At 38.4% G+C, this 25,968-nt stretch overlaps 2 protein-coding genes across 2 annotated transcripts; one reads left to right on the forward strand and one right to left on the reverse strand.

Moving 5' to 3' along the window:
* The first annotated feature begins 954 nt into the window (after positions 1–954).
* Positions 955–16,814, forward strand: sesn4 (sestrin 4). Its single transcript, XM_051918530.1, has 8 exons — positions 955–1,153; positions 8,657–8,854; positions 9,045–9,473; positions 10,575–10,689; positions 10,892–11,016; positions 11,475–11,641; positions 11,880–12,024; positions 13,061–16,814. Exons 1-8 carry the CDS (start codon positions 1,088–1,090, stop codon positions 13,148–13,150), a joined length of 1,335 nt encoding a protein of 444 aa, XP_051774490.1. The 5' UTR covers positions 955–1,087; the 3' UTR covers positions 13,151–16,814.
* On the reverse strand, positions 16,698–25,166 carry foxo4 (forkhead box O4). Its single transcript, XM_051918529.1, has 3 exons — positions 23,127–25,166; positions 21,005–22,471; positions 16,698–20,042 (listed from the first exon to the last, which is right to left on the reverse strand). Exons 1-2 carry the CDS (start codon positions 23,556–23,558, stop codon positions 21,029–21,031), a joined length of 1,875 nt encoding a protein of 624 aa, XP_051774489.1. The 5' UTR covers positions 23,559–25,166; the 3' UTR covers positions 16,698–20,042; positions 21,005–21,028.
* Between the last annotated feature and the right edge of the window lie 802 nt (positions 25,167–25,968).

The raw sequence follows: 25,968 nt of genomic DNA on the forward strand, positions 1-25,968 counted from the left end.
AATTGCATATATTATTATTTTATAATTGTATAAAATAATCCTGAAAAAAAAGCACAAACACGGCAGAGATGCCAAATTCAGCGGCTGGGTAACATGACGGCTCACAGACATCAGCGGCAAACCTGTCACTCAAGTGACCACGCCCTTAATTATGCAGAACTTTAAGGCTTAATATAATTTAAACGGATGAGTTATAAAAAAATTCACCCCCCTCAGAGTTGTCATGAAGGGCGAAATTAGCTGTATAGACCAAACATGTTTTTTCTGCTGTAAAGTTGGCCATTTTAACATGGGACTCAATGAGATTCTGCTCTCTTTTGGAGCCTGTCTCTAGTGGCCAGTCGATGAATCGCAGTTTAAGTCACTTCCGTATTGGCTTCAAGAGAAACTGGGGGAGGTTGCCACTTGTTCCCAGTGGACAAATCAAATCCCGCTACATTTTTTCTTGTTCGAGAAGCCGTTTCACTCGGATATACGTCACAACAGGGAAGAAAAGACTATCTCACTTTCCATTTCATACCGACTTCAAGTTATAGGCTAAATATTAGATTACCACAGTACAGACAGTAGAGCTTCAAATGGTTTAAATTAAACACTTTCTCTTGAGCAGTAAGACTATGATGTTGTCCATTTGAATGTCTATTACAGTTTTGTTCCAGTAATAAATAACGGCCAAATAATTCATTCAAAACAAGCTATAAGTTATTCTCAGGGCGATATTGTAATCAGTTGTCAGGCTGCATTGCGTCATGAAAGTAGGCGGGCTTAACTGGCTTAACAGACAGGTACTTTTCCACCACATGACAGCGCTCATTGGCTCGGAGGTCGGACAAACACAGTCGTCACAAAAATAAAATTCAGTACTGAAAGTTGATTGGCCATCGCTCCACTCTTAGACCCACCTTCCCAACGCTCTGATTGGACACCGTCGCTGTGGAAGTGTCAGTCAACTGTTTTTTCACCCATTGACACTGCAGCTGTATGTCCGGACATGTAGATCTCATAGCGGCTTGGCCTTTGTTAGAGAGTCGGTAAGAAGAACCAAGAAAGCCAGAGGAGCCGCATTCATGCACTTACAGGGAGGAAAATGATCATCTGCACGAAAAACATGGATTATCGCCTTGGAACCCAGTGTCAATTTGTTCAAAATCAGGTAACATATCACTGAAGTGAAAATTTTAACTGTAAACCGTAACCGTATCTAGACTCTTGCAGGGAAGTTTCAAAGTTGACAGTTCATATACTTAGCAGAAGCTTGACTCTTTAATGTCGTTCTTTCATTCATGTTAAAAACGCTCCTCAATCGCATATATGTGTCGTTATTTTTTAATACATATTCAGAAGTCCCTCTTTGAAAGAAAAGACTCATCGCCATAAAAAATATCCGTTATTTTTAAGCACACACGAATGTCATGATTCACATATATTTGCAGAACCAATCCGTTTTAGATGTGCCTTTCGTTCATCTGTCGGTGTATTGCTACTTTTCACTTCAAGTTTTAAACGCTAATTCGTTGCGTTAATTATTCATTGTTCCTCAAATAAAGTTCATTTATGACCAGACAAAAGTGTTTACACGGTGTAAACCTGCAGTTTTACAATTAATTTGACTTGTACTTTGAGGACGTTTGTGCTGCTATTCATCTGTAACCCAAGCCAGGTTTGAACTCGCATAATACTGATGCTCTGTCATTTTATTTTGCGTTTTATGTCATGAAAAGCTGTGCAAATCCATTGCATTTATGGCAAAGAGTATATTAGTTTTATAAGCCCCTTTTGTCGCGCATATGCTCAGTTCAGAGGGCCATTGTTTCATATTGCAACTAATATTTGGGCTACTCATAAAGGTTTGCATTTGAAAACTCTTAATGCTGGAGATATTCTACATTTAAGCTTAATGGGGAATTAAGACTGCAGTCTGGAACAGTCTTGAAAGCCTTTGGTGCAGATTAAGTCATGGTTATGGGTTTAAAGAACTGATCTACCTACATGGCAATACGCTTTTTTTTAATGCTAGCATGTTGAAGTTTTGTGTGTTTGACGTCGTCACGTCTCAGCCCTTTGTTGAGTTGTTTAAAAGGTGAATCTCTTGTTTTATACATGAAGACAATTGGTTTAGTATTTTCGGCATAGGAACATTCATTTAACTCATTGTGAGTACCTCTGGTATTCATTTTTCATTTAAAACTGTATGCTTTATAATCCTGTCAAAGCTTGTGTGTAAGCGTTTGTGAAAATGAAAATCTGATATTTGTCTGTAGCGCTGTCGTAGTGTTTTTTTCGCAGTAAATGTCGCGCGGACACAAAGCCCTTTGTAGTTACAACCGTAAGACACGACAGTCTGCACGACTCTAAGGGAAGATGTAACATTTAGTAACATTTCTTCATGCTTGACTTTTTGGTGTTGGGAAGTGTGAGTTTTTTCCTCTTTCTCCATTTGTGCGATGTGATGCTGATGTACTGCCAATCAAAGTTGTTTTTCTCCTCATTCGCCTGCAGTACCCCCCTGAAACCTGAGGGGGCCGCTGTTGTGACGGCGCTGCTCCGCATACAGGAGAACAATAGAGGAATGTATCATTTAATCATTTCTCAGAAATATGCTCTCATTTACCAGCCCATAAAAAAATTCCCCTAGGCTTGTACTTGGATTGTTAACATAATAAAATCGTTCCCTTTTCCCCTTAACTAACCAATAGTCCTTTTTTGATAGACACTCTTAATGAAAAATGTCTGTAGGTGAGAAGTGGCACAGTATGTTTCAAAGCTCCCCTGATGTTTTTGACATAGAGAGCATCTTTGAAAAAAGAAGAAAATATATATATATATATGCTGACAATCCTGGTATGACCTATGACCTTGTCATTATGGTAAAATTAGTCGAAAAACATTGTAATGCAATAGCAATCTGTTATGTGGCTTACATAGAGGAAGAGGATAATATATAGGAGAGGAATAACTGACAACATGATTCACTTCTGAATATGAAGACCACAACGCTAACATAATTAACCGATTTCACCAGCAGACCAAAGCTTGGACTTTCCAAACAGAAATGTGATTCATCAATAATCTTCCTTTGCTTCACTGTCCGTCATACACAAGCCGCTGAATGTATGTCACACTGTCTGCTTATGTAAATGTCAGTCTTCCTGGTTGTCTGACTGCATCCATATGTGGCTTGCCATGTTTGTCTGTTTGTGCGTTACTGTGTGTGTGTTTGCTGCAGGGCTCGTTTCAGTCCAACCCCCAGTGAGGTGCAGCTGGCTGTTTTGTTCTTCCTGGCTTCCAGGTTGGCAGGCCAAAATAGTGTTTCCTTTGTACAGAGACAGAGCGATGGGGTTTGTGCAACTGCAGTTCGGACATTTGCGCATGTCGAGCATGGAGCCCTCCAGGCCTTCTGAGAATGCAGATTGAATATCGCGTCTCGCTCTTATTCTGGACTCGGGCCCTAAACTGAATCCCCCCGCCATTTAGAGCGTCATGTTTAGACCGTCCTCAAATGACAAAAGATGAGCGGTAGGCTTATATTTGTCTGTTTTCACTATGTTTGCTTTCTTGGTTATTTGATTTAGTGAAGGACAATATGTTGCACATTTAAAGAGATAATTCACCAAAAAATTCAGTCATTTACTCACTCTCAAGCTGTTCCAAACCTGTATGACTTTTTCTTCTGTGGAACATAAAATGACAGATGTTTGTAACCAAACAGTTTTGGTGACCGTTGTTTGCACAAAACAATTTCGCAATCTTTTATGTTTCACAGAAGAAAAAGACATAGGTGTAGAACAGTGAGTTAACGATTTCATTTTGGAGTTCTTTTTCTTCTTTGAGTGGATTGTCCCTTTAAGTTCTCTATTCCCCTTTTACATTTTTTTTTTTTTTTTTTTTTTTTTTTTTTTACTTTTTGGTATTTGGACCTTTTGACCAGCTAGAATAAACACTTTAACTCATTCAAATCTCAATGCAAGGGTACATGCAAATGTATTCAAATGTAAACGCTGTTTTGTTTGTTCATGTTATGATCATGCTTTTTTTTGCATCTGTAATATCACACATAGATGCTGCTTTCCTTAGCACACAAACTTGTTTTTATTTAACAAATAACTTATAATATACAAATAAATTATGTAAAGGCCATGTATGCCGTCATTGTTCACAGAAACAGGAATTAAGATTGCTGAAAGTGCCATCTTTACCCAATAAATAAGATTTCAGCTGAATTGTAGTAGAGGGACTCACCAAGAGGATATGAGACTGACTTCCTGTTTCGTGCTGACTGTTGGTACAGACATGTCGGTGCATGTTACTGGTGCTGATGAGGCATCCTGTATAGACAAATATTGCCCCAAGTTTCAAAATAACCTTACACGGTTGACCATGAACTGGGCTGGTGTTATTTATGAACCTTATACTTTAAATGTCTGGTTTGTCCAGGTTTGTTGATATATACACCAAAACGTATATATACATATATATACATTTTATATATATATATATATATATATATATATATATATATATATATATATATATATATATATATATATATATAATGTGTATATATATGTGTGTGTATATGTGTATGTATATGTATGTATATATAAAAAAATCCTCAGTTGACAGCATCTGCTGCAGCATTTTGTTAAACCGCATCTGTGTGGGTGTGTGAGCGTCTCTCAGCCTCTCATCTGACTTGCATTAGTCTCTAATTTCGCTCTGAAGTTTCATTAGTAGTTAATTGCAAGTTGTTTCGTCCCATTCAAGGTATACAGACTCCCCCTTGTGATTTTGTGCAGCTGCCGGTACAGGCTATGAAAGTAACACTCTGTATGTTGAATATATCTGTATTTGCAGTTACCTGTTTTTCTGGGTCACGGCTGAGGAGTTTTGGGCATTGCGAACAGACTCTGAGACGTGATCTGTTTACCAGGAAAAGTGCAATTGTACTAGCGTCCCAATGGAGACTAATGTTTGATCTGTTGTTTGAAGCTGACTTCAGCATCTTAAATCCATTTAAATGACTTGTCCCTATATGGCATGTGCTCTATTGGCAGTATGGCCCTTAGTTAAATGTATTTTCACTTCTGTAATTCTTAAAATAAATAGTGTTCATACTAAAAAAACTGACCCAGAAAAAAAAACCTGACATTTATACATTTACATTTAATCATCATACATTTAACTGCCACAGCTTTACTTGCGTACCAGAGGTAGAGGGGCTATCAGACTGTCTAATGACAAAAATAACCTTATAAAGTTCATACACTAGAAAGTAGAGTACATAATACATAGTATATGTGTATAGTGTGTCATTTTGAACACAGAGCAAATTTATGGAAGTTATGTAAAATTGGCACTTGATCTGGAACGTGTATCAAAATGCCTGACTTTCTAGGTAACTGTAATGTTAGACCATGGTACTTCTGTATGGCATGTTTTGCTTGCACATGTTTTGCAATCCTTGACTCTGTTGAATGGCAAGACACCCTATCTCAGGCAGACACATATCGTATTTTCAGCTCCGACTTGACCCGGATATTTTCTCTTGATAGAAAAGAGTGTCTTTGTTCCTGTTTCATCATTGTGCCTCTCAAAATGTGTCATTAACCAGCTTTAGTGTTTATTTTAAAAATTCTCTTAATATTAAATGTTGAGTTTTAGTCATTAAAATACCTCAGTAAACAGGTTAGCCTGACACATTTTCCAAATAGAGAACAAACCACAGTTTGCACCTCAGTGCAGAACTCAATTTTGATTAAAAATGCACGTTAAATTGGGTTAAGACGCAAATATTGACTGAAGGTTTTGTCTAGTGTTTAAGTTCATACTCTTTCATGCATGTTTACTCAAAGAACCTGTCTGGATATGTTTACGATATCTTTGTTTCTTCATGGTGTCACTTGCGTAGGAATGGCGTTTCTATCTTATCTATGCAAGTGCTATCTCAGCTGTCCCCCAGAACTATTTATAACCCTATTCCTTTCTGTCAGCCACTGTATGAAGAGCTGGGAAGGGAAGGCCAGTCCGTAGGCCTGAGCGTAATTTATTACCCACATACTTTCCATCACAATCAGCACTGAAGAAAGTGAGCAGACTTTCAGTTGGCTTAATAATATCAATTCTTTAATGCAAGTTTAAGTGTTTTTTGGAGCCATAAAATATGTAGTGACTCAAAGGGATTTTAGGTGCAGTACACGCTGTGCTATCAGTGTGAATCTTCAGTACTGTCAGGAAGAGTTATGATGGCTCAGAGCTGTTTTGGCCACAGCCCTCAGTTGTCCCCCGTAACTATGTAACAAGATTTCATTCAATACGTGACCACGTTCATGTTTGCATTCTGTCATCTTTTTCTCTTCCCCCCAGAAAGTGTAACTGAACTCCAGCCAGACTCACGGAGCAGCGGTTTACTCGAGGGAATAACTGCTGCCAGTACAGACAGTCGAACACTAGAACGATCACGTACTGGCAATGATAATTAGCCCACATCTAGATGATTAGGAGTGTGTGACTAAAAAGTTTTGTCTGTCTCTGTGTGAATGAGCAGCTTAGTTTTTTCATGGTTTGTTCAGGGTCTGTTTTCTCACTATACGAGGACAGTACACATGAACTTCATCTCCAGAGCTGCTCTGAGAATTCACCTCATGAGCATTTCACCGCTTCATTTGAGAAAAGCTATTGTCAAGTATACATTGAAGCTAAGAGGTATACAGGACAAACTGCCAAAATTAAAGTTCAGTTTAACTTGAATATTTTGACAAATATATTTGTATTTTATAGTAAAATGTACTTGCCAAAGTTATAATAACCATATAAAATAATAGTAATAGAAAAAATAAAATGGAAACAGAATTTGTGATTTTGTGGGTCCCTAAATTAAAAGGTAGATTACCCTGTGGAAATGTTTACATTCATTCTTGAGGTCTAACATACATGTGGAATGCATTTCCTTCCCCATTAATGGTATAAAATGAATATCGTGATATATCAATATAGAATGTTATGTTTTTGCCCATGTTGTGCAGCCCTAGCTTAGACCCGACTGCTTCATTAATCAAAAATCTACCATTTCCACAGAGCCATTATTGTCAAAATGTACTTTTGAAACTTTGAAGTGTTATTTAAAATGTGTCGAACTTCCACAATGTGATGTATTTTTGTGTGGAATTGTGAAATTGATAATAATTGCTTCCTAGTTTTCCCCACCCCACAATTTCAAAAAGGAGAATGTAACTACATTTTGGTGAATGATTATTTTTATTCAGTTGTTCTTTCACTACTAATTAATACAGGTGTAAACGGGGTCTAAAATGTTTTGAGCTTGTCCACTTTGGGCCACTTCCAGAAGTAGTCGAAAACCATTCGACCAGATTGCTTTCGTAATGTAGAAGCTCATGTGATCGAATGTGTTTGATCAGTCACGAAAGACCGCCTACTCTCCACCTACTGACATAATGCGTAAACATTATGGGAAGCGCGATTTAAACTTCGTTGGATGGATATCAAAGTTTGGTTTAAAGACAAAAAATTTACCAAGCACAATGTTCCCTCACCATTCCTGATTTCTAACACACACTCACTGCATTCGGCCGGTCTTGCGGCTGTTAGAGCAGGAAGTAAAGCTGATGCGCTCTGTATGTTTTTCTGTTGTCTCCGTGTGTGCGTTCATATGTAAATTGTGCGAGCTTATTTTGTCCATTAGATCGAAAGATCTGAAAAAACCCATACATAGACCCTCCCCTTGAAGAAATCAGGACAGAAGTGTTTGAAAGTGGACAAAGAGACAGATTAAAATGTGTCTCTCTTGTCTACTTGTGATCCGATCAACCAAAATGCATCTTAATACCAGGTGTAAACAGGGCCTCTCTGTCTCTCTGTCTCTGTCTCTCTGTCTCTGTCTCTCTGTCTCTGTCTCTGTCTCTGTGTCTCTCTCTCTGTGTCTCTGTGTGTGTGTGTGTGTGTGTCGCTGAAACAGGAGGGGAGTGGGCAGGATTTCCATAATCCCACAGTCAGACACAAAGCAGGGCAAAGGCACAGGAACAAGGCCTCGGTTGGCCTTCACAGTCAGCAGTTAAGAGCATGAAGACATGAGTCAGCAGATCTCAACACCAATGAAACCAAGGCATCAGGACATTATATTTGCTATTTTTACATAGATTTCCTTTCCACAAGGTGTCTTAATTGTCTAAAATAGACTCCATATGCTAAACACGGATGATTGAGCCACAGCTCCCAAGCTGTGCCAGTGATTATACATAGGTATGGTGTCCAGTTGCTGTTTTTATCATCTGGATGTATTTTAAGCATCCTGGGGTGTGAAAGTGGGAGATTGAGGTCGACAGACGTCTGTCTATTCTGTATACTAAAGGAGGCCAAACTGGCAGTGGGTCACACTTAGTGTGGAATGTCTATTGCTGTCCCTCAATACCCACAGGACCAGTGGCAGAAGCCATGCTTGTTTGCTACTATTTCTTTACTCCTTTTTTTTTCTTTTTTTTGTTGGGAAAGCACTAGTGAATTTCATTTTAGGGTGGTTCCTTTGAGATTCACAAACTTTCAATGCAAAAACTGCACTGAAGTTTTTCATTCACTAAATGCTCTTTTTATCCTCCTCTTGTATGTAAATTTCTCAGTGTTGTTTTTTTTATTCTTCTGGCAGGTGATGGTGAACTCTGAGAAAGACCGTGCTTCTCTCTTGTGCATGAAGGCTCTGGCCAACAGGGGGCGTCTGGACACGGTGTCTCAGCAGATGGCCTCTCACCCACAGTACCTGGAGAGTTTCCTGCGCACACAGCACTATATCCTCTATATGGATGGCCCATTGCCTCTGCCCTACCGCCACTACATTGCCATCATGGTAAGAACAGAATGACCGGGCAATATGGCCAAAGTCTTATTTCACATTATGAGAAATTTTATTTCACTTCAGCTATTTTGTTAATAAAAATAAGAACAAGGAAGCAAATTACAAACAATAGGACAAATATAGGCTCATATAACATCTCAATTTTATTGCTTTTATTTGATGACACATATTTGTGTTTCAGGCTGCAGCACGGCATCACTGTGGGTACCTGGTGTCTTTGCACTCAGCCCAGTTTCTGCGTGTGGGCGGAGACCCGTTATGGCTTCAGGGGCTGGAGGCTGCACCCCCACGTCTACGGCACCTTGACCACATCAGCAAGGTCCTGGCCCATCAGCCTTGGCTCACGGCACGCTCGCACATACAGGCTCTGCTCAAGACGGGAGATCAGTGCTGGTCTCTGGCTGAGCTTGTTCAAGCGGTGGTTCTGCTGGCCCACTGTCACTCCCTTTGCAGTTTTATTTTTGGTTCTGGTTCTGACTCGGATGCCACTCCCATTCCCAGAGTGCATCACGGCACGCCCCCTGGCTACTGTCTTTGTGATGCTGCCAACGGCAACACAGCCTTATCACCACCCCCTGCTGGACCCACAGAGAAGGCACCACGAAGAAGGGTACGAATGATCATTCATAAGTTTCAGTTGTTAAAAGATGTTTTGACTCTGAATTATGTGTCGGGTTTGGATGAAGCAGCTGGTAAATAACAAAAATCAGATAAAATATACAGCATAGAGTCCTCACAATACCAAAAGCTCACTATTCCACTATTTTCCACTATTAATACGCTACTGAGCACTTTTAATTTTTTAATATTAGTTAAAATTACATTTAAATGTTCATTTAAAATATACTCACTTTGTAAATGCCCTTAACAATTAAATAAAATTCTTTAAGAATTTCTCAGTTCAGAAAACATTACTTAAAGAGAAAATAAAAAATTACAAGCAATACATCACTGATGCAAATGAAGTAAACATTTGGTTTTTTGAAGTTAATACTTTTATTCAGCAAGGATGCATTAAATGAATCTAAAGATAAAGATGTGTTTACCAGTAAACACATTTAGAATATTAGAATTTGAATTTTTCTACATCAAATAATCTTGAAACAAAATGTGAATCACGGTGTTCACAAAAATATTAAGCAGCACAACTGTTTTTATCATTGATAATAATATAAATGTTTCTTGAGCATCAAATCAGCATATTAGAATGATTTCTGAACGATCATGTGACACTGAAGACTGGAGTAATGATGCTGAAAATTCAGCAGGAATAAATTACATTTTAAAATATATTACAGTGGAAATCTGTTATTTTAAATTGTATAAATATTTTACAATATTACTATTTTTACTGTATTTTTGATCAGATAAATTGGTGTAAAAAAACTACTTCAGTTATATTACGAAAACTGAATTCTACAAACATTCATGCATCACTAACAAGGTCTTTCTACTCATTTTGTGAATTTTCATAATAGGCACACAAATATTTTGATCATGGCTGGATTGATCATGGTGACACCATTTGGCTGTAGAAAGACTGCTGTCATTACTTATTTTTTAACTATCAGCGTGGTTGTTTAGTAACAATATATTTGACTTCCCTAGTACAGCAGTGTGCAAGCATAGTGAAAGTCCATTGAAATACAGGCAAAACCTGCTAGTTTTATTTTTAACGGTGGTCTGTTTTTTTGTCCTTTTTTTTTTGTAGTCCCTAGACTCCAGCTGCGAAGTTGCGTGCCTTCTAGAACAAATTCAGAAATCACAGGAGGAAATCAAAGAAAGAAAAGGAGACCGACTCTATTCACAGACACTCCTACATGCTGGTAAGATGTTGTTCACCAGTTTAAAGACAGTGTGTCATGTAACCATGTTTCCCAGCTGTAAACAGGAAGCGTAATTTTGGATTGGGATGAATGTTTAGAGTTATTTTTACACAAGTGCCTTTTCTTGTGTGTACATATCTCTCCCTTATGGACCCTCTTTCGTAACCTGCCTTTCTCTTTCTCAAATGCAACTCTATATTAGATGTGGAGGAGGAGGAGGAGGCGATGTTCTCCGCAGACCCCTCCCGCTTCGTCACAGATCCAGAATTCGGCTACCAGGAATTTGCCAGACGGGAGGAGGACCATTTCCAAGTATTCCGGGTGCAGGTGGGGACTAAGAGTTTGCATTGGGTGTCACCTACCAAAAGTAGTAGCATAAAAGGGTACTAAGGGTCAGAATTACAGCTCATGCCCGCCCTTCTTAAGACTGTCAGAACATTACTCTCAAAACCTTAAAAGGAAACTTTGTGCCACTGACAAGTCCTCTCAAATACCTATTTCATTCAAGTAGGCTTCCTACATTTGATTTGAATAGGAATTGGATTAAATTGATCAAAAGTGATGAACAGAAATCTTTTGTAACAATGTATCAACATAAATGCTGTTCTTTTGACCTTTCAATTAATAACAAAGTAAATTATGTTGTTTGGGAAAACCTGTTTGAAAATGTCATCTATTTAAGTAATTCTGTTTGGTGGCACTAGTGATGCAGAAATCATCTTTAACAATCTTTAAAATTCTGTGGTTAACTTGATGTAATGAACTCTATTTGTCTTTCTGTGCAGGACTATTCATGGGAGGATCATGGTTTTTCGTTGGTAAACAGGCTCTACTCTGATATAGGGCACTTGTTAGACGAGCGATTCCGCAATGTGGCCTCCCTCCCTTTCCCTCACAGCCCCGATCTCAAACGAGCCATCTGGAACTATATTCATTGTATCTATGGAATTAGGTACAGTTCTCTGAATTTTTTTTTAATTTTATTTATTTTTTTACACTTTTGCATTTGGTTTTAGTTTGTTTTTTGAATGCAAAAGAAACATGAAATGAAATAAGAGTTTATTTCAAGCCAAGCTTTCAACTACACACTCCTACATTACATTTTCTTGTGACTCATCAACTATATTTGAACATGCTGAAAAATGCACCTTTTTTCAGCAAAGCACTTACATTGACATGTTTGCCTTCAGATATGATGATTACGATTATGGGGAAGTTAACCGTTTACTGGAGCGTGGACTGAAACTTTACATTAAAGCTGTGGCCTGCTACCCCGACTCCAGCAAGACCCCTCTATGCCCACTGTCCTGGGCCCCTGTCAAAGCTTCAGAGAAGGTGATTTCCTATCTCAATTTATGCTGCGTACACTTCAGTACCATCTGCTTAACCCTATAAAGCCTACTGTATCATATTTAACATGGAAATCTCTAAGGCCTCTAAATGATCAATATGATCTTTAGTTTTACTTGATTACCCATACGTCATGTTTTTTAAAAATAAAACTAAGCATTTAAATATCAACTTAGTAAGACATTATTAGGAGATATACAGTGACAACTAATATTTACATGCATTTTATGCAAGTAGTCTGCTATATTGTTATAACGATCTCGCTGATTTACATTACAAGCTAGCTAAATTCCAGCACTTTTTGACCATATAAATATCAGCAACTGCACCAAATTGCATATTTTGTTCAGTTTGGGCCTCTAAATACTTTTTTTCTGTTACTGTCAAACTCTTGTGACTATTAGACATACTTTACTGGACTGCACAGTTTGTTGTAAATAGACAATGTTTTTACTCAGAGATGTTGAACTGATGTATTTAAATATATATATTAGTGCTGTCAAAATTAGTGCGTTAACGCATGCAATTAAATTTTTTTCAGTTTAACACGTTAAAAATATTTAACCCAATTAATGCCGCAACTTTTTTTTTCCTGTCATAATTTGGCTAGCGTTACATTATATGATCACGCTCTTATTCACACAAATGCTTTCAAACACTATAAGACAAACGAGAATGAATTAAAGCGACAGCAGCCTAATTAACCAGTTGCTGTGACGTGTCATTAATGTTAATCAAAGAACAAAATAACAGAGAAAATTGTAGCTTTAATAATTGTATATAAATAATTGTAGCTTTAAGTTTGGAGAGTAACTGAAATTATTACAATATAAAAATATTTAAAACTCCAATGTTTTTAATCGTGAATCATTAATAAAAAATAAAAAATAAAAAAAATGTGCGATTTAATTATTTATTGTTTTAATCGATTGACAGCACTATTTTTTATATATATATATAATATAAATATGATATTTTATGATAGTGTTTTAATACAAATCTTTCTGTTGTTTTGTTTTAGGTTCATGTAAATCTGTTAGTGATGGAGGCCCGCCTGCAGGCTGAGTTGCTGTATGCGCTCAGAGCCATCACCCAATACATGATCGCATAGGACACGAGCATTCAGAACCACAGAGGCACATGGTAGAACGGAAATCAAGGCAAAGAAATACAAGCAGAGTCTGTCTCTCCGTCTCTGTATTTGTTGTCTCCGAGTTGACCGGTGTGACGTAAGGTACTGCTGTGAAAAGTTTCTTTGCCAAAGGTGAAACTTTAGAAGAAAAAAAAAAAAAGTGCAAAGCAATCGCTCACCCCTACTGTCATTTTGCATGCGCCTCACCTACATACTTTTGTTAGTTGATCTTTTGTGTGTGTGTGTGTGTGTGTGTGTGTACTCATTCCTCTTTTTTTATCTTTATCCCAGTTGGTAATGTGCAATTATTTTTATTCAGTTGTTGTTATTAATATTTTCCCGTTTGTTTTGTTTGTTTTTTGCTGTTGCTATTCAATTGAGAGACGTGTCCAACTGTCTGTTTCCAAGTATCAAAATTCTGTAAAGGTCAAAGCCAATTTACAGGAAATGAGTGATTGGACAAAGGCGCTTGCTTAACATGGCTTCCAAATATTTCATTTGAATGTGGAATAGTGAGCAAAATTTAACAAAGGGTAGGAGAAGGTTCAACGGCTGTATCTTTCTTTTTAAATTAGCACTTTTAAGTCAGTATCTAAAGAATATCTCAATAAGCTTTCGGCTGTGGCTTCGTTCAGAACACAGCAGGTCATCTGAGTACTGGTTTCACTTATTCACATAGATTAGCATTGATGTTTTTTTTCCTAAATCTTCCACATGCTTTCCTCTCTGCATGGGTGCTATAAAGATTGATTATGGGTACTTTTATAGGATCCATAATAATTCATCCGATTCATCTCAGTAGGCATTTAAACAGCTTTACAATGTGAAGATCTACAGTTGATGGGTTCAAAGCAGTGTAAAGGAATTGCATTTTCTAAACTACTTTAAATTGTATGTTTGCTTTGTTGGTAGTGTTCTCAGCCTTTCTCAGTTTCTTAGGGCACCTGCTCTATGCGGACTGGCCAAATTAACACAGTGTGTATTTGAGGTCCATTACATTGTTTGCTAATTCTGAAAACCATTTAAATACCATTTAAAAGTATGTCTTGATAGGCCCTAAGTAATTCACCCACTGAATGGATTCTGAAAAGACCAGCTATCAGTGAGAAGCACTGGTTAATGTAATGCTGGCTTGTAGACATTTATGCACGAGAAATGAATCTGCAATAATTAGGACTTGTTTTAAAATATTTTACCATGTAAAAATTAAGTCACATTGTGATGTATGTGAGAAGGAGCTCAGAATAAGCTTATAATTTGTGATTTTAACGTTAACACGTTGGTATAGATCAAATGAAGGCTTTTGTCTGTAAGATGTGGAAAGGTTCATGGTCAGCCTGCACAAAATTATTGTTATTGTTGTTATTATTATTTTTGGCACTGAACCTTTTGTACGAAACCCCTCAAGTGTGGTTGCAGCTGTCATTGTTACAAACTGCTTGGAGAGGTGTCGAACCCTCTGATGCCATGAGTATATTCAATGTCTAGTTTTGTTGACAAGGCCAAATACCTGTACTGTGTTAAACTCTCATGGCTCTGGTTGTCTAATTACAGTTGGTAGAATGACTTGGGCAACACCTATGGTTGGTTTTGTGTGTGTTTAATATTTAACATTTGCATTACTTTTGTCCCTGTTTTTGAGGGAGGGTGATGTTGTTGATGTCAGTTTTGCTCTTGTCTGAACTCTTTAGATTTAAGATACTAAGATATGTAAATCAGCAGAAATGTGTAAAGAAGTACAGTCTGTGTTGGACGCTCGGTGCCTTTTGACTATGATGAGTCATGGCTCATCAGTATGGCTAAGCTGGACTGAAGTCTCATGCTACTGCATTAATTCGAGCTGAGAATGGAAGACGAGCCAGGAGCGCGTTCATCATCCGGGCTGACTGACCGTAACGGAAAACCGGAGACATTTGTCAGGAGGAGCAGAATACAACTGCAGCACGGCCATTCTACCTTAAACAGGACTGTCTTAAAAGCTTGTTCTTGAATGGCAGTCTGCCAAATCCCTGAAACGTGGAGACTTCCAGACTGTCTTCAACAGCTCAGCTGGAAGATGTTGTGGTGCCTCAGCGGTGGAGACTGAACGAGCATGGCTATTGCCAAAATGTTTATTTACCACGTAAATGTAGAAACTATGAAAATTTAAACTGACCAAAAAGAAAAAAACAAAAACAAAGAAATATTGAAAAACCAAGCAAAAAAAAAAAAGTTTTGAAATGTGAAAGATTATTTTTTCTATAAAGAAATATGATATCATTGATGTGTCTTGTTTTTATTTAGTTTTTATGTTTGAATGTGTATCGGGTTTATTAGTCCAGATTCAGTAAAGTAACGCTGTGGTTACAAATATTTCATTTATAGGAATTATAGCACTGTAAAAAGATGTTGGTTTAACTTAAAGTTACCTGGTTGCCTTAATTTTGAGTTCATTGCAATTAAAAAATTGAGTTAATACAATGAAGGTGATTGGTTTAATCAACAGAAACTCAAAATATTATGTTATCTGAACCACATTAATTATTAAAGTTGATTTGACAAAAGAAAAAATGTTGTAATAAATCATGAAAATATTTTTTGTTACAGTGAGGAAAAGTTCAGAGTGTCGGACTGACGACTTGGCATCCAAATTATTTGGGAATTAATTTTAATAATGGCGTCTGAGACTACTAGTGCAATCCTGCCATCTAGTGGTAGATCTCCATTCACAATCCCTTTGAGAAAATAACGGGAGCAATTCAAACAAAACATTAAAATATTACAGGTTTAATACAAATGTTTTGGAGCGTTTAAATGTAGAAATGTTATGTCTGTAATGTTATAAAAGCTCAACCCGTAATGTTTAAGCTAAACATCAGTGGACCTCCTAGGCTAGATTTAAAGAACCGTCATGTTAACATGAGTATTATTTATGTCTTGTGGCTACACTATGGAAACAGTGAGTAGTTCAACGTTTAATGATTAGTCCTATTTAATTCCACTGTAAAGAACCGTACAAACAAACCACGATAACCTTCCGTTTATTAAAAGCGCGCTGCAGTTGTCATGTCGCTTTAAATGCTCGAGCTCTTTAAAGTCAGGTGGATTCTGATTGGCTGTCAATGTTTTTATTCGTTCATCACCTAAGAAAAAAATCATTTTGAATATTTCCTCTCTGTCGTTTATTATTAAAACGTTAGTTGTCGGTCTTAGCCGGCCTCATTATAACCAAGACTTTAGCTATAAAAAAAAATGAGGGAAATGTAGAAATTAACTTTCAAACGAATTAATCCATATACAAGTACTCTCGATTGGCCTAAAATTATACTAAACCTGGAATATTATTTTAAGGTAAGATGTATCAGCTCAAGTTACTGTGTGACCTCATGCCAGGTCATTCAGATTTATTGTTTCATTTCACATTTACTATGCATGGTTACTCTGAGCCTCGGTTTATCACAATGCTTAAGTCTAGATTTAATGAATGTCCTGCATCTGTGCTAATGTCAAATGAATGGACCAATAACAGAATGAACTTAAAACAGTCTAAGTTAAACAGATTAGGTTTATTTCTATTATGCTGAACTGCATTCAATGATCTCTGACTAACAGAAAATGGGGGGACAAAATGAATTAAGCCCAAAAAAAAAAAAAAAAAAAAGAAGCAATCAAGTACATATACAGTATATTGGCTATGCACAACTCATCAGTCTTACATCCCGCAATAACCAAAAACAAAATGAGGAAAAAACCCAACCCAGACCTTAAACTAATGTCCTGTGTTATCAAGTGGGATACTTAGCAAAATCTCCTGGAAAAATTAAAGGAACTAAAAGAATGAATACTAAAGGAAAAGAAAGCTAATATCAAACTAGGAAAGAGAGATTGTGATTTGGAAAGAGGGAAGGTATGGAATTCCTGCATTTCATGCAGCAGCCCTGTGACGTCTGTCTGATGGGGCAAATACAATAGCTGTACTTTGAGAAATGAAACTAAGTCAGGGTGTTAATCACAAAAAATTCAACTTATATCAACACCCAAATGACAAAAGAAAATGCCAAAGGTGACTGTCAGCCTTAAGCTTTCTGGAAGATGTACCATGCAGGTATAACAACCACATCAAGGATCTGCATTAAATGTACAAACATAAAAACATGAAAAAAGATGCCCCAAAAGACAAGAACATCGATGTAAACGGTTGATTGAAAAATCATCAATTGCTGTATCAAACGTTACACCACGCTGACACCATTCATGAGGTGTACTGTTACACAATATGTGGTGAGATGGCAAAGCCCCTCCCTCCCCATTCACAGCTTCTATTATAATATAGAAAAACAGAGTTTGGGAATTAAAACATAGGTAAATTTCTCATACTATGTTCTACATTAAGAAATTGTACTCAATATGTGTTGCATAAAATTATTAAAGGCCCTGATGTCTACATATGCACCAATCAAATATGGCCCTCTTTAATTGTCATATTTAATATCTAGCACCGATGAATAGGATAAAAATGATTCCTCTGTAAGGAGAGAGTGCTTTACCAGCTAATCTAATGCACTCAGACCATTACATTAATGTGATAAGAATTACTAATGTCAAGCTTTTAAACTGAAGCCAATTTATACACCCCTAAAACAGAATAAATCACCAAAAAAAAATCGTCAGACTGCTGGTTTTAAACTAATAGAGTAAAAACCATCTGATCAAATTATTAAATCAAAGTCAACCCTTCTATTACAGAAAAGGTACAAGTTGAAAAGAAAGGGCATTAAAACTGTATGGTTTGCTCTGGAGCGACATGCTATAGTGTTCATTGGCAGTTTACAAGTTTTTGTAGGAATTTTACAAATGCATACATTAAATCTCTCATAATAAACTGCAACATTAGATATATTTCTGCAATGTTAAAATATATACGTGACGTTGGCTTGCATAAATGACTCATTTAATTTAGACAAGGCCGTGAGCACTGAAGTCATAACATGATTATCTCATTACTTCCTAACAGAATTAGTTAGGATTCTTATTTTTCATAACCCTGAGAGTGAAACATTGGATTAATCCTTTTTCAGGTTGGACCAGTCTTGTGTTTTGAGATGAAATCATTGCCTAGAAAGCTCATGATGCAACCTAGCAAAACTGAGCTTTATTTTTCTTTTTAGCACAAAAAATTATAGCATATTTAAACTTTTGGAACATTGTATTCTGATAAATGTAATCATGCAATCAATCAAATTAAGATTTAGTTTACATGTTGATTTTTCGGAAAGGTTTTGTAAAGCTTATTTGCACTGCAATTCATCCATCCATCCAACATGCAGTCCTTAGTGTTCCTTTGGTTATTGTATAAAATCTATATGCATCTCATCTTTTACAAAAATAAAAGATTACATAGAAAATGACCGTTAAAAAAGCTAATTAACAGCATGTTTTCTTATTAGTCTCTGTTAACGATAGCGCTCCAATCTAAATTAGAATTATAGTCGTTATACCCAACTGTTTTTGTTCTTTAATAACATTTTTTTTTAACAAAATATGAGTAGTGCTGTTTATGAAAAACTGATCAATGAGAAAATAGTTTTTTCCTCTGTGCCTCTGTGAACACAGTCAAACATGCCAGAGGAACCATAACCTCAGTATCGTAGCCATGTTTCTTCAAGATTCGTTTCAAACTCGCATATAACTCAAAAAACAAACTTTCTTTTGTGCCTTAATGAAATGATTCACCATAACCTTGAATTCTGTTGTCAGTGTGTTGGAATCAAGTTTCGGGAGCATTAAACATATTTGCACGCACACAAATGTACACACACGCCCTCCCGCACACACACAAAAAAAATCTTCAGATATTGCATCCTGCATAAGGGAACCGAGTTTCCAACAATAACACTATACCATTAAACCTGTTGGCAGGATTAAAAGATGCATCAAAATGCCCTGTGAAAAATCACATTTCTTCATACTGTTGTTATCACTGACAAACACTTAAGAGCAGACAGTTAAATCATCATTCAGTTATCAGCCTCTTCGACACATCACAGGAAAAAAAAAACACCTTTTTGAGAGCAGACATCATAAAAGCCACACATTGCACACTGAACACCACAGCTTCACCAAACACCTTGAAGTTTTCAGCAAAGTTTCACCTCTTTGTTGCACAAGTATGCATCATATCGCTGAGAGAGCGCTTTTGCATGCTGCTCAGTGTTCTGGGGTTGGTGAAACCATCGCCACTTAATGTTGTTCTCAACTTAACATTCCTGTGGTGCCATGTTGTGTTCGTCCTCAGAGGGGGCTGAGAGCAACAGCAACGTTAGGCCAGCTGTGGAAGTCACTCCATCAATGCAGAATCGCGGCTGCTCAGACTTCTCCACTGCTGTTCAACGAACAAGAGTTCACATAAAGAAAAGCTGCAAAGTTTGATCCTCCTGGCTGAATGACTTCCATTATCAGAGTGAAGATCAAGGAGTACCACCATCTCCATCTTACACTGTGCATCATAGGCATTAATGCAATAAACATGATTAGCTGTTTATTAGTTGTGCTTCTTTAGTCCAAGATTGGCCAAAAAACTGCACCTTTCAAAAAGAAAATGTTGCACATATAAGACAAGAAGAGAAAAAAAAATATGTTTCAAGACCATGTTATCTGTGTCCAACAGCACACTCTTCAGTTGACATTGGCACTTGACGTGTATGAGGTTTGATTTTGTCATCTAATTGAAAGTTCTGACACAAGACTTCTTGGCCAAGTGCATGTTGTCCTTAGCCAAAGCAGTTTATGTATTTGAGGTACAATGGCAAATGCAGAGGCAAAAAAATTGAGAATATGTTCTGGCAATGTGCCATGTCTGTATTCGAGGTTGTTTTAAGGATGGGGGACAATCCTGTAAAAAAATAAAGACATTAACATATTAGGAGACAAAGATGAACTGCTTTAAAAAACATAATTGAAACTAAAGGAATTGTTCACAAAAAAAGTTAATTCTTCTACAGAACTCAAAAGAAGATATTTGAAGGATGTTTCAACCATTTTTGTTTAATTAATGGGTTAGTTCACCCAAAAAAATCAAATTTCTGTCATTAAGTACTTACCCTCATGTCGTTCCACACCCATAAGACCTTTGTTCTTTGTTCTTCAGAACACAAACTAAGATATTTTGGATGAAATCCAAGAGGTTTTTTATCTCCCATAGAAAGCAATGAAATTACCACATTCGAGGTCCAGAAAAGTAATAAAGACATGGTTAAAATTGTCAATGTGACTACAGTGGTTCAGGAGCTGACGTTCTGACATAAACACAGAAGCTCTACAATGCGTTCACTGCGCTAACTGCATAACAGACTGACAGGGAAGAGAAAAAATTGTTGAATAAAGTCATTGTTTTTGTTTTGTTTTTGTGCACAAAAAGTATTCTCGTCGCTTCATAACATTAAGGTTGAACCACTGTAGTCACGTTGACTATTTTAACAATCTCTTTACTACTTCTCTGGACCTTGAATGTGGCAATTTCGTTGCTTTCAGGAGATAAAAAACATCTTGGATTTCATCAAAAATATCTTAATTTGTGTTCCAAAGATGAACAAAGGTCTTACGGGTTTGGAACGACATGAGGATGACTAATTAATGACAGAAATTTCATTTTTGAGTGAACTAACCCTTTAAAGTCAATGGGGTCCAAAACAACGTTTGACCCAACTGACATTTATTGCAAGACATTTTCATAATGTCTTCTTTTGTGCTCTGAAAAAAAGTAAGTCATACAGGTTTGGAACGACATGAGGGTGAGTAGATGTAATTTTTGGGTGAACTATCCATTTAAAACAAACCAAAATTCCAATACATTACCTGTTCTCATCTTTAATAATAGAGTTAGCTGGGCACCCAGTTATGGGAGGAGCTCTGTGTGGACGCTGGCCCAGGATAGCTCTGTCCACCCTGTATGATGGGGTCAAAGTTGAAGTCAACCAAGTCTCCATCCATAAGATCACTGTTGATAATATATTCCACATCACAGTCCAGGTTTTCAGTGAACATCTCAATATCCAAGTCTGTAGGCAGACGGTCCTGGGAGGGCATGAAGCAGGGCGCTGTCGCAAACTGGCCTAGACCTTGCAGGCCTCCGTTCCCACCGGGTGACGGGATAGCTCCATGCTGCAGCCCAGCGCCTGGCACCTGATGCCGGGTCTTTACTGTTGCGAGCTGAGGTGGTTCCTGGTTCATGGATGAGTGCATCATTCCATAGCCCATCTGTGAAAGCTGGAGTTGGGTTTGAGGTTGGAGGCTCATCTGCCCCACCGTGCTTGTGTCAATGCCTTTGCTCAACATCATCTGACCTGCTTTAGCTTGGCTGCTGGACATAGATCCCGCAAGCCCCAAAAGGCTGCCACCTCCTTGGCTCGGCATGAGAGGATCCATCTGGGTCATCATGACATCGCTGGGTGGGGGAGAATCGGAGGTAAGGAGAGCTTCGAGGCTGGAGGGCACGCGAGTACTGAAACCACTGTGACCAGGACCGGGCAGAGGGCTGAAGAGGGAGTTTCCGAAGCTTGAAGGGCTTGTGCTGGATCCGCCGCTGGGTTGAACCGAGCTCTGCGGACCTGGTGGAGTGGATCCCTGTGAAGCCTTCGTTGGCTGCAGCTGCCTGAAGGAGGAAAAGCTGGACCCTCGAGGCAGCAGAGTGGATGCAGAAGGCAGCGGTTGAGGCGGGGCAGGGGGAGCTGTGCTTGGGCTCGCACCCCCTTGCGGACCCGTCATTAAAGTGAGCCCGTCAATCAAATCCAGTTCTTCCATGAGGGTCTCAGTTAGTGTTGGGGGAAGATTCCCTGTAGAATAGCCACCAAGAAGGCCGTCCTCAGGTAGGTCATCCTCATCCTCCTGCCCCGTGGCAATGGGAGAAAGCCTACCGCTCAGTGTGCTGGCATTGGAGCTTGTGCGTGGCCTGAAACTCGTCCACATGTCAGGGTCATCCAGGTTGCCACGAGAGGAAGGGCTGCTGCTGTTCACTCCCCACTTTCCAAACTGACCCGGAGGCCCGGGACTGTCCGCACCACTGGTGCCGGAAGCACCCTCACCCTGCAGGGCACCTCCAGAGCTTCCAATCCCAGTTGCTCCAGCTTGCTTTTTAGTCTGCTTTGCTCGCATACGACTTTTAAGCAGTTTGCTGCTGTTGTCCATGGAGGCGGCGCGGCGGCGAGGGGCTTTGCCGGTCTTGCCACCCTCAGGGTTGAGCATCCACCAAGAGCTCTTTCCTGTGGACTCATTGTGCACTCGCAGGAACTTGTTGTGGAGCGATAAATTGTGGCGAATGGAGTTCTAAATAGGACAAAAAATAAATAAATAAATCAAATCTAAAATTTAAACAACATGAAATAGAAACAATGTTACTGCATAACAAGGCTTGGAAATGAAAATATTAGGACTGAAAATATTATCATCAGGGTTTGAAATTAAACCCCGCCAATTAACTGTGGCAGGTAATGTTATGAACTCACTGACCAATTTAGTGGGTTTTTGATTATGTTCCATCAATCACACTCAAAAGTCTCATTCCTTAGCTGTCCGTAGTGCAAAAAAATGCTGCATATCTACGACTTTTGCGTGTCACTATACAGACGCCAAAAGCACCCTCTAGCATCTTTATTGCGAAACATGAAAATTTTTATCATCATGAAATAATATTGCTTTGGCACAACTTTGTCATCTTGACATGATATTTTGGGCCATGATTTTAATTATCATTAACAGGTTGTCTTTTTTAATGGATGTCAGTGGAGGAGAGGTTTCAATGCGCTGTAACAAATACTTTTCAATTTTGATTTTGATTTTTGATAATGTGGTTAATTTCTGCTATTTTTTGTTTTGGCTAGCAGAAGTTCTGAATGGCCGGTAATTAAAAATTTAGGTAGCCAAATTTCAAACCCTGATTATTATCATTAAAAATTATTAATCAATACTTTCTTCTACATACCTTCCACCCAGCAGAACTGTTACTGTCTCCTTTGTCCTTAAAATACGGCACCGTTTTTACCATCCAATCATAGATCTGCGCCAGAGTAAGTCGTTTTTCTGGCGAGTTTTCAATCGCCTGGCTGATCAGATCTGCGTAGGACTGATTACCCCAGGCATTACGCCGGGAAGTGCCTTTTCGAGGTGTGGTCCCGCCCACTCCAGCGACAACCCCGCCCTCCGAGAGCGCTACTTTCTCAGGCTCGGATATGATTGGCTGAGGCTCGTGTTTATCATCTTCGGCGGGCGGGGTTCCAGCAGCAGACTCTGAGCCGTCTGGCCCCCCTGCTTTGACAGCTGAGATGTCGGGTCTAGGCAACGGCCATGTACATGACCTCGGTCTGCTCTGCGGCTCAAAATCTGGGTCAATCGGGGGTACGTTCTCTTCCTCCATTGTGCAATGCAATCCAGACAATTTCAGACGAAGGATGGATTTCAGTGAAATAGTTTTGAGGCGATGCTTTTAAAAACACGGTTTAATACACCAACTGGGCGATGAAAGTAAGAGTATGACTATTTATAACTAAAATAATATTGTTTAGGATTTTTCGCTTGATATATTACACTACAGTATCAAGACTAAATTAACCGTGAATGTCTATAGTAACAGAGCACATTCGTAATAATCTGAACACACCAATATAGCGTCAGTTAATCCTCAGATTGGAGATTAAAGGGGCCAAATAATCTCCTTAATAGTAACTAACATAAACCTTCTGATTTACATAGAGCAAACGAGGATAGAATGGGGGTCTCTTTGTTTATGTAGAAAGAACAAAGGAAATTCACTACACATCAAAACAGCTGGATTGTCAAGAGCAACTACTGAAATAAACCACTGGAAAGAGGACGCGCTTTAGTGACAGGATAATCTATGAACTTTTCATAGATATTTAAACACCCTTTTACAGATAAAAACAATCGCTGAGGCAGTTAAATAACTGAAATGGCAAAACCAATCATAACATGCGCTGTAATTGCTAAAATATCCACCTCCAGCTGGTTCCTATAATAGCAGCGAATGGTTGATTGGTTTTCGCAATTAGACTTTTTTAGAACAAGAAAAAAAAAGTAGACCAACTGATAAACTCTCAAAAAGCGATAAACCACCTTAATACGCGTCGTACACTAGCTGCTCTTGTAAACTGAGTGTATTTCTATATAATGTAGGAATACTGTACTTGTAAACGAATTCAAGTGAATGGGAATTACTTGTTAGAGCTGCCTGTCAAAAACAACAAAGCCATATTATTTTATTAATCGGGATCCATTATTAAGTCAAAACAAATAAACGCAAGGTTTAAAACAAACCAACTCAAAGGCGTAGAGCAAGAATGTTAAATCGCCAAAAGAAGCCGTACGGATAAAAACGCTCTTTAACTTAATTCATCACGAACAAAATTGTACATTTAAAAAAAATACCAAGATAATATCTCAGAGGAGTGTTCGATCATAACGGGGTATTTTATGGGTTTTACCATACAATAAAAATCTGTGTTACTGTCGTTCAAGTTTGCACGGTCCTCCACGCTGTGTGCTGGCGCGTGTCACCATCTGCCATGTTCCTCGAGACGCAGCTACACACGATGCTCGCGCGGGCACATCTAAGCCGAACGTGTCCCTTCCGTTGAAGCCTTCCCAAATCTCACTACAGTCGATGTGTTCTTCGAAAAGACAAAAAGTTGTAGCCCGTCCGCTTCTTGACAATCACCGGCCTCGAAAGCGTAGTTTTACTATGGAGAGAGTAACTAGATGGACACCTAGTTAGCCAACTCCAGTTTTTATGAGTTAAAATCCCTCCGGTAAAAGTCGAAGAAACCTGCTTTTTTTCATTAACTTGGTCGTCTCTTGAGGTTAATGCGAAATCGTTTCCCTTCTGCTGTTAATGAAGATAGACAAACAACTATTCCTCGTAGATCTTTCTTGTTTTGTTTTGTTTTGACTCGAGGCGAAGACTCCCTTCTGACGTCTGTTTACCACTGCCAGACAACGCGTCGTGCGCATGCGTCAAAGGGATTGATGGGAATTGCAGTCAGTCATGTGATAAGTTGTGCAGCGTAAACACAACCAGAGGGAACCGGGATCCCGAAAAAGACTGAGCACACAAAATGTTATGTAATAGTTTATAAATATATGTGTGTGTGCGTGCGAGAGGGAGTCCTGACTGGGAGATGGTTTTGTCATTTAGGATCTCTATGTTGTTATGAAGCGGGTGAAGATCCTTAATCCCCAATGGAATGCTGTGCGCGAGATCCCCTGACCTCATGATGGTTCCCGTTGAAATTGCAATCTCGTTTTTTAATTAAGATCAAGTGGATGGAAGCTATTTTTATGTTAGATGTTTACGTCAGAATGTCATTATCTTGAAGACGCACCATCATTTGAAATTAGGTTTCTTACGTAGATTTTAAATTAAATTAAAAGTTAATATACAGCAAATTTAGGCTACGTTTGAAGAGCCCACTCATTGGTGTTATGTAACCTCCACTGAATGTAATAATTTTAAAACGGACTTTCATTTGTGACTGTGTTGTTCTTTTTAGGTCAGCTGTTGCTCGTAAGTTTTTTAATGCATGTTCACACGAATCTGCCATGAGAACTACAATACCCATAGGACCTTCCAAGGCATTACCTCTTTTCCCAGAATTGTGGTTCGCGGTAGAGGACACAGTATGATGCAACTCTTCAGACTTCCCAATGTTAGTGGAAACCAGTAGAAACGTGATTAAGTAATTTATTCATTTAGACATTTTAATTGAACGGTCCTTTAGACCAAGAACACATTATAACACCACTTTTTATTA

Source organism: Ctenopharyngodon idella, chromosome 14, assembly GCF_019924925.1.
Source record: "Ctenopharyngodon idella isolate HZGC_01 chromosome 14, HZGC01, whole genome shotgun sequence".
NCBI classification, from domain to species: domain Eukaryota; kingdom Metazoa; phylum Chordata; class Actinopteri; order Cypriniformes; family Xenocyprididae; genus Ctenopharyngodon; species Ctenopharyngodon idella.